General features: G+C 34.9%; 1 protein-coding gene across 9 annotated transcripts in view; it reads left to right on the top strand.

Annotated features, from left to right (window-relative positions):
• Positions 1–18,675, top strand: part of VPS13B (vacuolar protein sorting 13 homolog B) — a 791,361-nt gene that overhangs the window by 553,936 nt on the left and 218,750 nt on the right. For all 9 annotated transcript variants that reach the window (XM_082600778.1, XM_082600779.1, XM_082600780.1 and 6 more), the window contains one exon: positions 12,989–13,126. In XM_082600778.1, the coding sequence (XP_082456904.1) occupies positions 12,989–13,126 (138 nt within the window). The remainder of the gene's footprint in view (positions 1–12,988; positions 13,127–18,675) is intronic.

Below are 18,675 nucleotides of genomic sequence, written 5' to 3'. Positions count from 1 at the left end.
GTGAGTTAACAGGTTTCTTTTTAAAATATTAAAATAATGGCCTTTTTCCATGCCCTTCTAACTTGGAGCAACCTCTAACAGAAATGAGATCTTCTGCCAGCACCTTTACATGTAGCAGCTGTATTATTGGCAATTCTCATTTAAATAAAGATGTATGTAGTTGTTTTAACATAATCGTATTAGTTGTGTTTATAAATATTTAAAAATTGGTATTTGTTTTGTTTAAGGTAATGGAGTCCAGATTTGAAATTGCCTCATATCTTGACTATGCAGCCCAAGGCAGCCTCAAAAAGTCATTTTTCTTCTTGTTTGTTTGGGGCTTTTTGTTTGTTTTTGAAGAAATGACTGTGCCATCTGGTCAATTGTGAAGGAGTTGAACCATTCTGAGGGATTTCACTACCCCCACCCACTGCTCCCTCAGTACACAGTCATCTTATTACTCGTTAATGGGTGCTAGGGACTTACAAACTAATTTGAAAACAATTGCTTCTGCCCTCTTGCAACCTTTTTATCTTATTGTAATTTTTCAAACATCAACTAAACTAAAATACAGAAATTACGGTTGATTAGAACTTATCTTTCTAAAAAAGCAGGTTATGACACAACTTCTGTGTAGTTTAGAAACACCCATGTCATGATACCTCTAGTATGGGACACTTACTTCATTTTATAGTTTTATAAATGTTACAGATACGGCTTCAGGTTCAATTAAGAGGCAAACATGGAATAGAGTTCATTTAGAGGTCAAGATTTAGAGTTAGTCGTGAGTTCTTATCCCTGCTCTGCTACATACAGCTGTGTGACCTTGGACAAGTTATTTAACCTCGCTAAGCCTCAGTTCCTTATCTTTAATATGGGGATATACTGGTAGCAACCTCCTGGGGTTTCTGCAAGCATTAAACGATGTATATGAAGCTCTTAGCTAAGTGTGCAGCATAGAGCTCAATGAATTGTTAATGTTATGGTGGTTGTTGCTTTTTTCATCATTGTTAATATGTTTAGGCTGAGTTTAAAATAGGGGTTGTAATCCGCCAAAAAAAAAATTCATGTCATTTCAGTGCCATTATAGATACTGTGTAGTTTGCAAATTTTCAGTTATAATAATTGGCTTCTTTACTCTTTCATGAATAGGTCTGCAGAAAATGTGCTGAAGACGTTTAAGTAAACCAACAGTTAGAAAATCATAAACTGGCTTCTAACACCTCATAAATCATATCTTGATTTCATTTAGTTCTTGTGACTTTAAGAGAAGGATTGAATTACATGTCTCTTTAGAATTAACAGTTTTGCTAATGTCCCTGGAAAGGCTTAGAATTAACCTGTGACTTTAATGTCATAATGATCACAACTTGAACATTTATCTGAAAATTTAGCTGCTAGGAACATTTCTTGCTGGCCAGTAGTAATGTGAAATGAAATTATTGCTTTGACAGGACTCAGTGAGTAAGTAGGTCTTTTAAATGGGAGGCACTCTAGTACATCACTCAGGGAGAGTTGTGGTGAGAAAGTTAAATAAGAAGTGACCCAGCCAGCGTGGGGGATTTATGTATGGGGAAGGGTTTGAGAGTGGAAATCAGAAATTTTGACTTTTAGTCGTGGCTCTAATGCCAAGGCTCTTTCATGCAAATAACTAAATTTCTTAGTGTTTATCTCTAAAATAGGTACAGGCATACCTCAGAGATATTGTGAGTTCAGTTCTAGAACCACCACAATAAAGCAGATATTGCTGTAAAACAAATCACAAGAATTTTTTGGTTTCCCAGTGCATATAAAAGTTATGTCCACACTGTAGTGTAGTCTGTTAAGTATGCAATAGCATTATATCTAAAACACAATGTACATGCCTTACTTGAAAAATACTTTATTGCTAAAAATGCTAACCATCATCTGAGCCTTTAGCAAGTTCTAATCTTTTTGCTGGTGTGGGGTCTTGCCTCTGTGTTGATCAGGATAGTGATTGTTAAAGATTTGGGTGGCTGTTGCAGTATCTTTACATAAGGTAATGATGAAGTTTGCCACGTTGATTGGCTCTTCCTTTCACGATTTCTCTGTAGCATGCAATGCTGCTTGATAGCATTTTACCCACAGTAGATCTTCTTTCAAAATTGGAGTCAATCCTCTCAAACCCTGCTGCTGCCTTATCAACTAAGTTTTTGTAATATTCTAAGCCCCTTGTTGTCATTTCAACAGTCTCCATGGCATCTTCACCAGGAGTAGATTCCATCTCAAGAAACCACTTTTTTGCTCATCCATAAGAAGAAACTCCCCATCCATTAAAGTTTTATCATGAGATTGCAGCAATTTAGTCACATCTTCAGGCTCCACTTCTATTTCTAGTTCTCTTGCTTTTGCCACCACATCTGCAATTACTTCCTCCACTGAAGTCTTGAACCCCTCAGAGTCATCCATGAGGATTGGAATCAACTTCTTCCCAACTCCTGTTAATGTTGATATTTTGGCCTCTTCCCATGAATCACAAATGTTCTTAATGGCATCTAGAATGGTGTATCCTTTCCAGAAGGTTTTAATTTACTTTGCCCAGATCCATCAGAGGACTCACTATCTATGGCAGTTATAGCCTTACAAAATGTGTTTCTTAAATAATAAAACTTGAAAGTTGAAATTACTCCTTGATCCATGGTCTACAGAATGGATGTTGTGTTAGCAGGCATGAAAACAACATTGATCTCATTGTACGTCTCCATCAGAACTCCTGGGTAACCAGGTGCATTGTCAGTGAGCAGTAATGTTTTGAAAGGAATCTTTTTTTCTAAGCAATAGGTCTCAACAGTGGGCTTAAAATATTCAGGAAACCATGTTGTAAACAGATGTGCTGTCATCCAGACTTTGTTCCATTTATAGAGCACAGGCAGAGTAGATTTAGTGTAATTCTCAAGGGCCCTAGGATTTTCAGAGTGGTAAATGAGCATTGGCTTCAATTTCAAGTCACCAGCTGCATTGGCCCCTAATAAGAGAATCAGCCTGTCCTTTGAAGCTTTGAAGTCAGGCATTGACTTCTCCTCTTTAGCTATGAAAGTCCTAGACGGCATTTTCTTCCAACATAAGGCTGTTTTGTCTGCATTGAAAATCTGTTGTTTAGTGTAGCTACCTTCATTACTTATTTTAGCTAGATCTTCTGGATGACTTACTACAGCTTCTACATTAGCACTTGTTGCTTCACCTTGTTATGTTACAGAGATGGTCTCTTTCCTTAAACCTCATGATCCAACCTCTGCTAGCTTCAAACTTTTCTTCTGCAGTTTCCTCACCTCTTTCAGCCTTTACATATAACTAAAGAGAATTAGGGCCTTGCTCTGGATTTGGCTTTGGCTTGGTTTGATCATCTATCCAGACCACTAAAACTTTCTCCATATCAGCAATAAGGCTGTTTCACTTTCTTATCATTTATGTGTTCACTGAAGTAGCACTTTCAGTTTCCTTCAAGAACTTTTCCTTTGCGCTTACAACTTGGCTAACTGGTGCAAGAGGCCTAGGTTTCGGCCTGTCTGGGCTTTTAATGTGCCTTCCTCACTAAGTTTAATCATCTCTAGCTTTTGATTTAAAGTGAGAGATGTGCAACACTTCCTTTCGCTTGAATACTCAGAGACCACTGTAGGGTTATTAATTGGCCTAATTTCGATATTGTTGTATCTCAGGGAATAGGGGGCCCTGAGGAGAGGGAGAGAGACAGGGGAATGGCCTGTCAGTGGAGCAGTCAGAGCACATACAACACTTATGGATTAAGTTCATCATCTGATATGGGCATGGTTTGTGGTGCCCTAAAACAATTACGATAGTAACATCAAAGATCACTGATCACAGATCACCATAACAAATATAATAATAAAAAATTTTGAAATATTGGGAGCTTACCAAAATGTGATGACACAAAGTGAGCAAATGCTTTTGGGAAAATGGCACCAATCAACTTGCTCAACACAGAGTTGCCACAAACCTTCAATCTGTAAAAGATTCAATATCTGCAAAGCACAATAAAGCAAAGTGCAATAAAACAAGGTATACCTTTATAATAATATCTGGTCTTTGTAGTTTAATGGTTTAGTCTGAGCTCCAAATGAAATAATATTTATGAAATACCTTGGAACTATGAAATATTCAGCTATAAGTTGGGACTTCAATAGTTATTAGCAGTAGAAGGGAGAGTTTAATAGACTTTCCTTTTTGGACATGATAAAAAGATTAGTGTCCTGGCCCTTTTTAACACGAATTTTAGTCATCAACATTTACTCAAAGTGAAGGAAAAGTGGAGGAATCATTTATAGCCACTGGATTGGCTTTCAATGTTACAAAACCCAGACTTAGAGCAGAGACTTACAGTTGGGATTAAGTTGATCATCCCTGAATTTATTTGACTACATTTTTTTGACTGGATAGCACCCTTGCTTTCCTTGTTCTGAATTTTAATCAGATGTCATATAAAATATCTGAAACCCACATTAGAATTTAACATGAAAGTAACAAAATAGGAAAGAGATCAGGAACAACACAGAACAGCCTAGAAAATAAAAATAATTCATTGAAATGATATTTCACATTATCTGCTGATTAGCATCATTAAGTAGAAAGAATGCACTTTCTTCTAGCAAGATATGGAAGATTTGGTTCTAAAAATAAGAACCAGTGGACACTGATGATGACACGTGCCAGCAGCCATTTTAATCTTTTCCTCTTTTCCTATGGGCTCCAGGCTTGGGATTTCAAACCAGGAAATCTCCTCTTCCCCTTCCTGTCACATCTTATGAGGTGAAAAAACACTTAAGGAGTTAGTCAAATGCCTAGATATCGACAAGGAGACAGTGGCACTGACCTTGCATCCATAGCAGTTTAGAACTGGTTTCTTGGTTGATTTTGCTGTTATAACATTGCATTGTTACTGTGTTTTATGGATCTAGGTTCCTCCATGATTTAATTTTCAGGTATTGTAGAGGCTTCATGGACTGCATTTTTTTTTAAACTTTATTTATTTATTCTTGGCTGCATTGGGTCTTCATTGCTGTGCACGGGGCTACTCTTCATTTCTGTGTGCAGGCTTCTCATTGCAGTGGCTTCTCTTGTTGCAGAGCATGGGCTCTAGGTGCACGGGCTCAGTAGTTGTGGGGCACGGGCTTAGTGGCTCCACGGCATGTGGGATCTTCCTGGACCAGGGATCAAACCTGTGTCCCCTTCATTCGCAGGTGGATTCCTTAACCACTGCACCACCAGGGAAGTCCCTCATGGACTACATTTGCTTCTGTGGCTACATTAAAAAATAATAATAATAAGATAGCCATTAAACTAAGGATCATAAAATAAATACAGAAAAACATAAGAAACTCAGCAAACCTGTAGCTTTGCCTTTTACATGTCCAGTAGTTGGAAGGTGACTATTCTGAAAGTAACCACTCATTGCAGGGAGTTATTCTTCCAACCGTTTTTGAGCATACCAAAACCAAGTACAACCATGGCTTCTGAAAGAGGCCCTTGGGAGCTGTAACCATATCAATTTCATAGATAGAGGCAAATTGATTTAGTACAATAGACCCTCCCCAAGTGCTTTCCTTTAAATTTTATTCAATTTCTGTTAAGGAAAACCTTTGTGTATTCTTGGCTGGTTATAAAAGGATTCAGCTAAAGAATCATCTAGGAACATCTTGTCAATGAAGTCAGAAAGCGGAAGGGAACGTAGGGAATCTCCAAGCCTTTGCCTATTACCCTAATTCCTCTTTAGGTATTTTCTCCCTCCCTACTCTGGCTAGTTATGAACTCTTCTTGATCTTCCTTAAAAAAGAAAGCCCCGTGAAATTGAAATCCTGATGGACTCACCATGTTTGCTTATAAATTATTTTAAAGTGTCACTTCAATCTTTTCTTTGTATGAAGGTTGATATACTTAGATACTTTTGTAAAAGGAGTCTCTAAGTTCTAGTTTAAAAAATGGAAAGGAGTCACCTTTGGCTTGCAGATTATTTACATCCTTGCCTCATATGTAGGCCAAGTATTTCTAAAGGATGAGAAAGAAGGTGAGAATATAATTCTGATAATTATCAGAACCAAAATGCAGAGAAGTTGTCAGGTGTATAATTTCTCCTTAGCCAAAAGTGTTTGATAGGGAAGTAAAATAGGTTGACTAGTATTTCAAACCTCAATAATTATTATTTTAAAAGTTAAATATAAAGAAGTTTACTGGCTTCAAAGATCAAAATTGAGTATAATTTCCACTAATAAAGCTTTTTATTTTTTACCTTTTATATTATATTCCTCTGATTTTAGATAAGTGATAAAGATTTTTCAAAATTAAAAAAAACAAAAACAAAAAGGTAAGAAGAATAGACACTTGAAAGATACACCACACACATACTACTATTTTGTTTTGAGTTTGTGCTTAAGAAACAAAATAGTAACTGTTTATTGAACTCCTACCATGACATGTCCCATACAAACCACTTACGTATATTATCTAATATAATATTCTCAACATCACCACAATTTAGTTTATTATCCCCATTTTGGAAACAAACTGGGACTCAAGGAAGTTAAAATTAAATTTACCCAGTTTAAGGAGTCAGGATTTATACCCAGATTTGTGTACCTCCAGAGTTCATGTTCTTTCATTACCCTACATTTTTTCCTGTGTTATAAAGTGATATAAACTCATCTATAGAACAAAATGTTAGAAAGCTCCATGAAAGAAAGTCTTTGTTCAGTAAGTCCTGGGCCAGTGATAAACTATTTCACAAACCTCTTGCATGTGACAGTATCTTATCACCTGTCAGTTGTCCCTCAAGAGTTAATCAAAAGTTACTTAAATGCTCTTTCATAAACATGACAGCTCTGGATACCTCAGGCCAAAGAGAACCAATCTCCCTAAGCAGCCATAGATGCCACTTTGGTTCTGTGGCAGCCTGGGATAGGCCTGGGCTCATTACCTATGACAGACTTCAGTATGCTTGTGACTAATAATAACAGGTCATTGAAAACTTTTTTAAAAGTGGATAAAATATATAGTCTGTTTTTCTTTTAAAAAACTAAACAGTAGATCCTTCCGAACTTTCTGGAATGGGTAAAATGGAGACAAGTAAATCTCGAGAAAGGAAACTCAGTGCTGGGGGAGGCGGGGAGGAGGTGGGGAGAAAGAAAACTCAGTGCAATATGGCATCAAAGCCAAAAGTTGCTGAAATTAAATCTACAGTAATAGTTTAGGGAACACATTAATTTTAATTATGTATCATCAGTAATGCTAATATTAGTATCCGTAGGATTGAAAAAGCATGATATAATTTCAAAAGTTGTTGATAGGGGCTCCCCTGGTGGTGCAGTGGTTGAGAGTCCACCTGCCGATGCAGGGGACACAGGTTTGTGCCCCGGTCCGGGAAGATCCCACATGCCGCGGAGCCGCCGGGCCCGTGAGCCATGGCCGCTGAGCCTGCGCGTCCGGAGCCTGTGCTCCACAACGGGAGAGGTCACAACAGTGAGAGGCCCGCGTACCACACACAAAAAAAAAAAAAAAAAAAAAGTTGATAATATCGAGAAAGATTTGTTTAGCCAGGATTGCAAGCAGCAACAGGATTACATTAATACAGCAAGAAGCTAATACCAGGAATAAGATGACAAATTATTTGCTTACTGAAGAAAACATGCTTAAAGTGAGGTACATCAAAACCCAACTAATCAAAAGTCTATTTTTCAGGATTTGTCCCCAAATTTCAATTAATAATATTTTTTTCTGGTAACACAAATTTCCAAGAACTCTCCATCATGGGAAAATTTTGTCCCCTTGACGTTGCTCCATATTTAAGTTAGCATTCATCTTCCATAGGATGTAAAAGACCAAGGGTATCATGAGAAAATTGAATCGAAGAGTCAAAAACATTATTATGACTATAGTTACTTACATCTTCCTCCGTGAAAACGTTGCCTGGAACTTTCAGGGAAAATAACTGTTGGGCTAATTTCTCCTGCGGCCCTTCTCTAACCAATTCACTTGTTAGAGGTCTTCTTGAGCACAGAAGTAGCCAAGAGAAAGGAGAAACAGGTATGCATTATCAACTCCATTGTAAACCTGTGGTTGGTAAAAGTAACTGTCACAGAAGGGAGGGGGAAAATGAGGAAGAAAATGATGTTGGTTTGGAGTCTCACTCTAGTTCTCTTTATAACAGATATTTAACTTTCAAAGAAAGAGATTCTTATAACACAAAGCTTTTTAAAATTCAAAGTTTTTACTCATGGCAAAAAAAAAGAAGTATCTTGTATAAAATTAACTAGACAGAAGTATCTGGTATAAAAGTAACTGGACTTCATTATATGTTCAGTATTATGTCAATCTTAAAATGAGGAAATTCTCACTGAAATCTGTGGGAAAATGTCTCCTCATTGGGACCTTTCCAAAAATTCAGCTTATGAATTCAGTTATGAAAAAGATATATCCTGCCACATAGTAGAACAAAGCAGAGTAATCAGGAAGCTTACAAAATCTTCAGCACTCAGCTGTTCTATATGAGCTTGGAAAATAAATTTTTTGTAAGTAGAAGATTGCAAAGAAAATAAACAAGTTCATTTTTAAAGTTTCATTTTGAGTTGGCCACATGAGTCATGTTATATTTTATATAATTCAAATGTTAAGCAAAGACATACTTAACTCTGTGAATATCTGCTAAGGGTTAAAAAATAACAATAATGAGCAGCACTACAAAAATCACTTTATCAGAGTCAGAGGAAGACCTCCCAAGCAGTTAAGTGAAATGAAAGTTTTGTGAAGAAGAGCAAAGTAATCTACCAGCACAAAGAATATAATCTGAATCAAGTCTCTGTAAAAGCCAAGAGTACCTTACTCCATCTGGGAGTGGACTTGAGACTCTGAATCTTCCCTTTGAGTGTTCTTTGTGACATGATATGATGAAGTATTTTATTTTGGAGTCCAGGTCAACCCAGAAGAAAAACAAATAACTTTGTCAATACCAATGTCTCACTGAAGTGAATTCTAACTGACTTTGAACAAGATTTATGGCTGTGAGCAGTTTGTCATTTGTTCTGGCCCATTTCCCACACTCTGTTACTCCTGATAAGATATGGCTTTTTCCTGTTTCTTAGGCTCAGGGACAACAGCATAAATGTAAACGTGCTCATCAACATCAGCAGGAGCTTATTCTTTTGAGAGCTTCCTGTACTTAAATAAATAGGTGTTCGCTGAGTATGAAGAAGAAAACTGGCAAAGTCTAAAGGAGCTTCCAGTATGAAAAAGTCATCCCTATTTGTCACTCCATTTGTCTTATATTCACAGGCTCCTTTAATCTTGGTTTATCTGGTGCTTTTCCAACTATATTGACCTCAAGGAATGTGTAATATGAGTCCTATTTTCTAGGTCTGATGATGGAATTCAGGAGAAGCTAAATTGAAGACAGTTCAGGAAGTCTAGAAGTCATGCCCCACATCATCTAGCCATTAGAGCAAGAGGGACTAAATCGTGACTTACAAACCTGAGCTATTCTCTGGGATTCTGACATATGTTTCTGCTACTACTGCTGCTTCACCTCACCACAGTGACTACAGGCATATCCAGAGTAGAGATTTTAGCCAAAACTAGGAGAGTAGCCATCAGCCCTGTCATACATTCAGTATTCATCAACCATGAACCTGTATTATCCTCAATGTTCTTAATTTCAGTTATTCTCTTCTTCTAGCAGCCCTCTAAATGCAGCTGTACTTTTTAAACCAGGGGTGTAATAATATTAAACCAATAATATCATTAGACCAGTAAAAATTTGTTGGGAAATAGTCATTAAAATTTTTACTTCCTTGGATACCTTTCCTAGACTTTTACATTTTTTTTTAATTTGTAATTCCTATTCTGCTTCCTACTATTGCCAGATTGTTTATTCTGACTCTATTAAGTCCCATTCCTCTTTAATTGCCCCAGTGCAGACTCCTGTGCTGGGTGCCAGATGGCAAGGCCCTTTAGCTTTACACTGCAACCTGCATAAAACCCATCTCCCCTACTTGGAAAACTCTCATTCACATCATCAGAATTTGCTGCTCCCCCAGTCTATACCTTGATGAAGGTAGGAATCAAATATCCTTTGAAGTGTGTTTTTCTTATTTTAATTTTTGTAAATGTTTGGTATGTAGTCCTATTTTTCTTCAGCTCCCAATAAATTATAGGTCCATATATCAGTTTGTGCTTAGGATCATCCTAAAGATGATTGTCTTCCAGTAGAATAAAAAGTATATATAGATATGTGTGTTTGTATGTATGTATGTATGCAGATATGCCTTTTACTTTTGAATTTACTAAAGCTGGTGATCTGTTTCTTTGTTTTATTCACTTAACAAGACAGTTTAAAGCTTTTCTATATCAGATTCACTCTCTTTTTATCAGCAGCATAGTATTCTATGCAGTATTCACAATGTAGTCATAATTTATTTTACCATTTATCTATAGATAGATATTTAGTTTTATTTATTTCAACCACTGCGCCACCAGGGAAGCCCAAAAATAAAATTTTTAAAATGCTTCAAGAAACTATAGGAAAATATATAATCAACCTAGGGATAAATCCATAAGATATGTTAATAATTTTTTACCACATCTATTAAGAAAAAAGTATGCATGCAGAAAGCATCAGGATATAGTTAAAAGGCAACTAACGTACCAAGAGAAAACATTTGCTACACATTGCAAACAAATCATTAACACCTGTAATATATAAGGAGCTCCTACAAATTAGTAAGAAAAGAGCCCAATAGAAAAATGAATACTTATTTTTAGAAGAATCCTAAATGGTCAATAAATGAAAAAATACTCAACCTGCTTTGTTATTTACTATTAACAATATAAAATGGCTGTCTTACTATGTCAATTACATATAAATGTTTTTGATTCTTTTAAACATTGTATGGATTATCATTTTTTATTTAAACAATCTGTTGATGGACATCTAAGGTGTTTTCTACTTTTTGCTATGATGAACAGTTCTACAGTGAATTTGTGTGTGTGTGTGTGTGTGTGTGTGTGACATAGGCTTTATCAATTTTTTTAGTCTTGGCCTGATAGGTAGAAAATTCTACTTATTTTTATAGATTTTTTCCTTTGATTATTGCTAAGGTGTACTATCTCTTAATGTTTATATTTTTAACTGTTTTTATGCCATTGTTTTTCTTTACTCATTATTTATTTTCTTCATTAAATAGGTGCTTATTCTATCCTCAACCCATTTTTCTATTAGTATCTATATTGATTATACGAACTCTTTATATATTCATGATATCCTTTTCTGCCGTACAAGTTTGAATATGTAATTTTTATAAATTGTTTTACTTATCATCCTGTTTTACTTGCCAGTTTTTTTACACATCATATTAATATTTCTATATCAGTTTAATTCATGTCTGTTCATTATTTATTTAGCTACATCACTTATATCTGTTTTCTCCATTAGATCATTGTTCTCTCTCTAGATTGTATCATCTTCAAAATGAAGAATTATGTCTCCTCATATAGGTCTGGCACAGTATTATTTATTTGATAACAATGGCTTCTTCTTGATGATGGCTACATAGCTGAAACCTAGAAATAGACCCTCAGGTCCTGGCAGGTTACATAGTACCTACAAACTGATTATAGATCCTACCAGCAACAGACTTTTTGCCATCCTTTCACCAGACTTGACCATTATATTTGAAAGACAGAATAGTATGGTGTTACTATGTAATGGATCTACTATACATGTTCTCACTGCTTTAAATTCACTGATCATATAAAAAGAGAAGAATGCACTACCTTAGTGTTTGATCTTTACCACATAGATTAACGTCACGATCAATTGCTTTCACTATTTTCTTTGAAATCACATAAAGGTTCATATGTGCCAAATTTCATAAGGATCACATGATAAGGTCAAGAAATACAAATTCCAAGGCAGAATTTATATGCCCGGTTCACATATGACAGTAATACTATGTAACCATATGTTGAATATAATACACAGTATGTAAATGCTATTCTTGAAAGCAATCCAATCAATAAAAACTAAAATAAATAACACTTTAATAACACATTTCAAATCAACTGAAAATGGAATAGATGGACTCTATGGCAAGAACATCCCTATAAAATTGACATTCAGAGGCCATTAAAACCCAGAGAGTAAAACAATCCTGAAACTAAAGAAAAACTGTGAATATTTAGAAGATTTTTAAAAGCCTACTGTATTGTATGCCAAGACACAGCAGTTGTTTTTATTTAAAGAGCTACTTCAATAAAAACTGTGGATTGCCAAGCATTAAAAAGCTAATTCCATTTGCCATCACCAATAGCTGAATGAAACCTTAAAAAATATATACAATATTAACCTTTAAAAAAATTTAAAATACACAGTATTTAATAGAAAAAGTCAAAACTGAAAAAAGTCAACTTTTAGTCATAATTGGAACTATTAAAAGATTGACCAATTTTATCATTTAAGAAGGTTATGGGAAAGCTACTGAAGTTAACTTCAAAAGCCTAGCAGTAAAAGTGATTGTAATGTCAGTAAAACTCTGAAACAGATCAAATAACCCCTAAGTAGTACTAATCCACTGCATCTTTGAACATGTATATGCCTCTTTTTAAGCTGAAAAGGTTGCCCTTTTTTTCTTCAACTTGTTTCCAACATCCCATTAAAAAAAAAAAAATCTATTCAATTGTTAACAGTCAGCAGCTCAGAGTACAGAAACTTTACCTTCACTCAAAGATGATATGAGTTAAGATTTGAAATATCTTTTCCTCTTTGGCCTGGTTCTGGAAAACATGGTTTCGTCATTCTACCTGAAGAGAGAGAGCGTCTCTTTCTTCATACAAGTATTTGTGCACTGTATGTATACAAACAAAGGCATTAATGAAGGTTACATACAATATTTTAACCATTTTTTTCTCTTGCTTATCAGCTGAAACTCTTACACCAAAATTGATGTTTGTGTTGTAATTGACATTTAAAATTTTAATTTTGCCTCTTCAGATCCTGGGAAGACTTTGCCTGAAGCCCTTGATTACTGCACAGTTTGGTTGCAGACAGTACCTGGAGAAATAGACAGCAAAAGTGGTATTCCACCTTCACTTGTAATGCTACAAATTAAAGATTTTCTTAATGGACCAGGTAAGAAAGTTGTAATTTAAACTTTTTTTCATATGAGTCTTTTAACGTGTACATAGGGTCTGTAACAATCTTGACATTCCTTACCAGAAATGAGTAATTCATTTGTCTTCCAGAAGTGTACTCTTCTCAGGCTGCCCATTCTAGAGATCAAAAGGCAAATATTAATATACATTAAAAATTAACTTTAGTCTGACAAAAAGTAGTTATCAATTAAAAAATAATTGACTGGAAGCCAAAGACTCAAGATTTTATTTCTACCTTTTCTACTAATCGTGGGACCTTAGGCAGTTATCTAATCTCCTGTGCCTCAGTTTCCTTACCTGTAAATGAAGAGAATAAAATAGATGATGGGTGGATAGATGGGTTGGTGGGTGGATGGATGGATAGGTGGATAGGATACATGACATACATACGTAAGATAATGTACATAAGTAGATTGGATTAGATAGATAAATACACTTATTTCAAATGCTTAGCAAAGTGCTTGGGATATATTAACACTCAATTTTAAATAGGTAGATATAGATATCAAAAGGTATTGAGTGCTTATTATGTCTCAGGTACTAAGTGCTTTACATACTTGTATAAACCCAAGAAGTAGGCCCTATAATTATCCCTATTTTATGAATAAGGAAGCTAAGACTTAGAAAAATGAAGTAAATTGCCCAAGATCATGGTAGTAGAGGAGCCATTCAAACTCCAGTCTTTATGACTCCAAAGACCTAGATCACTTTTATACTGCACTAATTTTAGCATAACTAAAGGTTTTTTTCTTTCTTCTCCATCTCCTCCTCCTCCTCTTTCTTTTTCCTGCTCTATTTCTTCTTCCTTCTCATGTTCCTCCTTCTCTTTTCTTTGTTACTCTTCCCTTACCTCCGTGAGATCTTAGCTATTTATTTAACAGTAATTCCTACCTTCAGTTTCCCTTTTGTTATCTTATATTTACAGTGCTGCAGAACCTGTTAGTCATTAAAAGAATACTAGTTTCTTCATTACGAATTTAAAACAATGGTGTTACACTGTCTTAAGATCTCTAGCAGTACTCTGCAAGGCATGAATTTTGATGATTGAAAACTATCCCTCTGTGGACCTGATTCAGTTTGTGTGCATGCTGGTGCACTTACGATCTATGACTACAGATAGAGAAGGTGGCCCATCATCACGTCTGGAATAGAAAGAGCCTGAAACCACCTCAGTTGGCCCTTTCACTCTGGCTTAGTTCTTCTTAAGCATGTTCCTCCAGTGCTGGAATTTAAAAGGTGTAGGAAGAATATGAAGAACTAGTTCTAATCATTAGTATCTAGCTGTGGTTTTAAAGACTCAAAGGAAGTAAAGAAGCTGATGATAAGGCTAAGGGAGTCATTAAAGTTGGAAGAATCCATTGGGGTGAGCTGAATGATTGAGAGGAGTGTGAGTCCTCATGCTTGGTTAGTGAGTGTGAAGTACCATATTTCATTGAATTCAAGCAACCATCAATTGTAGGAAAAAACATTTTGCATACCACTAAGGAAAAGAAAAAATATCTGCTATTTAAGCTATGATACAGTGCTTTCTTACTGCATCAGTTGCAGGGCAAAAGATTGAACATGCTAGAATGAATGAAATAGGGTAAGAACGTAAGGGTAGTTCATGGACAAGTGACAGGGAAACGTGCATTTACTTCTTTTTTCTCTCTTTTAGGGTCAGATTTCTTTTGCTTTCAGGCACAGTCTTTCACCTTTTGGCTAGAAAGTTCCCTTCTAGTTTACATTTGATTGATTTGTTTGTAAAAGGGATGGGATCTTCAAGTCAGTGGTAAATTGTGTACCATATTTTCATGGCTACCAAATAAATTGAACTTTAAGAGAAATGTCAATGAACAAATGAAAAATTATATGTTTATCATTCTGTCATTCAATGTGACTATGTAGCAGAAGTGCGATTTTTACAACAGTTGTACTTTTGTATTTCTTATACTTCTTAAAACAGGAAACTACATATATGCCATTTCTAATTTTATGCCCATTCAATAATAGTGATAATATATCTGGAGATTCAAACTTTTAAATTAATGACTTGAAATAGTTATTTTACAGCCATGCTTCTCAGACTGGAGTGTGCATTTGAGCATCTCTGGGGAGCTGGTTAAATGAAAATGTGACTTAATAGGGATGAAATTCTACATTTCTAACAAGCTCCCAGGTGAAATGGATACTGTTGATCTGGGGATAACACATTTTGTACCAAGATTTTATTTGACTCATATATTAATAAAAAATATATATATATATGATTTTCTTAATACCATCAATAACAATTACTGAGACTCAAACTGCAGATATTTTGTGGCACAGGAGAGGGGGATGATACAAACAATGATGAATGGTTTTTTAAATGGTACTTTTATTATGAAAAATCAAATACAATGTCCAGTAAATGGTTTAAGTTCTTCAAAGTCTTAAAACATTTTAACCAAGAGCACTTTTCTTTCATAAATTATTTGAGGGAAGATTACTTTGAATGATATGTCAGTTCTGTGGGATTCCACTAGAACATTAACCTAACAGCCTTGAACTACTCCAGAATTTACTATCTTAGACAAAAAATTCCTTAAACAATTTGTCATATAAAGTATGTAAGTAGATGTTATTACATAACATAGTTGTATTCTCTCACTATACAGCTACACTATATTAACTGAGAGATCAATAGGAATAACAGGACATAATAAAGCATTTCTTGCTGTAGGAATATATTATTTTATAGATTTTTGGCAACTCAAGAAAAATATTTTTTTCCAGATTTTATGTAATAGTATATTAAGAGCAATATTATTTATGCTAAGACTGGGGGAACAAACTTCAGCTTTATAATATTCCCCAATACTATTCTCCTCTCTTAAAAAATAAAAAGGCCTTTTTTTTAATATTGAAAATAATGCTTCTAAGTTTTATGTGGTATTATCGTTAAGAATCTTTTGATACCAAAAGATTGTTTGTTTTATTGTTTAATCTATATGCACATCTTATTTAAGTATCATTCCCAAAGAATGCTTTATGCTACAATGCTACATCTCTAAAATAGTATATTTTCATTTCTTCTTTTCTTGCTCTTGAATTAAGGTTTCAGTAACAATAAAAGTTGTGATGCTGAAGAGTAGAGGAAATACTGATTATAACTACCCAACCTTAAATTTTCTTCATAAAGGTGCAAACTTAACAGCTTTTGAATTCAGCCTGTCGGATGTTTTTTCCAGGGATTATTTTATCTAAACAAGGTGATGCATATGCTGCTCTTTAGCATCTGTTTTTGGAAAAAATACTTCAGTGTTCTTGAGTATTCCCTGCTTTCCTCTGTTCACTTAATAGTACCTTAGAGCAAATGGTAGGTCCCACCTTCTACATCAAAAACCCCTTCAAAGCTCTCCCAACCCCGACCTCCTTCCTTCAGAGGCAACAACTGTACTACCCATTAGCAAGGTCAGTGGCTTGGAGAAACCTGGAAAACAGCAGCTACCAGAAACCCAGCAGAACAATATCTCCAGCAGGTGATAGATTAGTTGGAACAAATTGGAACCATTGCAGTGCAGCAATCCTGGTTTCTTTCAAGCTGTTTTTTAAATGTCGTCATTTTAATACACAATCTAAGCCCCACGGAACAGTCCACAGCAGGTTAATTTGAATCATATGATGTGTCACTGCCCTCAGCTGACATGAGCTCTATTCCATGTGTGAAGCCATAATAAATCCATTCCCAACCGAGGAAAATTCCCCGTGAGAAGGTGAACTAATCCAGGCCTCACACTGGCATGCTAGCCCGCCATAATTGAAAGCAGGGCCACCTGTTCCCAGCACAGTTAGCCGATAGAGAAAAAAATTACCATTAGATCAGATATGTCTTCTATTGAAAACTAATTCATACTTCTTGCAAATTCAAATTCAGCTGTGAACTGCTTAGTATGACATCATACAGAAACTTAGGAATGTGCCCACTTGATCCCAGTTTTGTTAACTATAGGATTTCTTAACTTGGAAATGATTTTTTTTTTAATTTAATGAGAGCTGACACATGAGAAGAAGAACTGGGAAGGGTGCAGATTTTTCTAATTAACTCAGGCTCATTTACAAAAATATTTGAGCTCCCTGGTATTTTTTTCATTGTTTCTTTGCAGACGTATTTTTGAACACTGTCACTGTAGCCATGAAATGACATTTAAAGGACAACAAAGAAAAAATATGCCAAATTAGGAGAACATTCCCACATCATTTATGTTTTATTGTAAATTAATTAGCATACCACAATCTTCGTATAATTTTAATTATATCAAACACAAAGTTATGACTGTAATTTCCTATTTCTTTTATTTTAGTATACCTGGTGTCTCTAGTTGAAACACCTAGCCACTGATAGTTTTTCTCTTAATAAAATCACTTATTTAGTCTCTTCTTCTTTAACCTGTTCAGTAATTTACCTGTGTAGTTTTCAGTTTTTCTGATTTCATTCTAGTTTTGGATTGGTTTTATTTAATTTTTGTTTTAAAATTTTATTTGACTTTTAACTGATTGTAACCCATTTTGAGTATAGTTTTCTTCTTCCATTTTGTGAATTAACTAAGTTTTTTGTAGGTTGCAATGACTGTAATTTTTTCTTTTAAAAAAATCCTAAACATCCTAGAATATCCCATTTCCACAAGCCTCTTTGATTTGAATGAAAACATATACTTAAATAATGTGAAATATTACTTTAAAAACTTCTCAGATACAGTAGCACACTATTCAAATAGGTTTGTTTATATGAATATAAAGTAGAAACTTTAAGTTGTTTACCCCCAATTTTGTGTATTTTTGAAACATTTTTACTTTTCTTGATGAAATCTGCTTTTATGTTCTGTTATTACTGAATTCATTACTCATGACATATGTCATCCAGACATATGTAGAAGATGACTGATTCAGGGGAATTAAGATACCTGAAAAAGACACAAATAGCCCCCTGACATTTTCTGGAGTAGAAAATGAAGAATAAATAATATGATTTTTAAATACAAGAAGATTCAAGGTGAAAGGAAGCATCCTAAAAGCTAATTTTAATTAATTTATTCCTCTTAATGTAACCCCGATAGTTAACCCTTTGCCTCTTTTCTCTTTCCAGAAATAGGGCCAAGGTCCATACCCTAATGACTGGAGTCCTATCTCTATCTTAATTCAGTTTTACAGCCATACTAGCAGGCTATCTTCTACACTTAAGAAATGTAAACTAGTTAATAAAACTGTGAGAACCTTGACTTTTGCATTTCCTGAGCTTTATGGGTTCCAATTTGCAGTGTCAGCATTGCATTATCATATTTTATTTTCCCCATGATTTATCAAAATAGAACAGTAAACTTGAAGTCAGGATGTCAAATAGAGAGTGGACCAATAATTTTATTTTATTATTTAATTTTTAAAAATTGAAGTAGAGTTGATTTACAATATTGTGTTAATTTCAGCTGAACAGCGTAGTGATTCAGTTTTCTTGCAGATTGTATTCCATTTTAGGTTATTACAAGATATTGGGTATATTTCCCTGTT

The sequence above is a fragment of the Mesoplodon mirus genome (genome assembly GCF_964341445.2).
Source record: "Mesoplodon mirus genome assembly, chromosome: 16".
NCBI lineage: Eukaryota > Metazoa > Chordata > Mammalia > Artiodactyla > Ziphiidae > Mesoplodon > Mesoplodon mirus.
The sequence above is the reverse complement of the archived record's forward strand: the minus strand, read 5'-3'. Positions and strand labels throughout refer to the sequence as shown.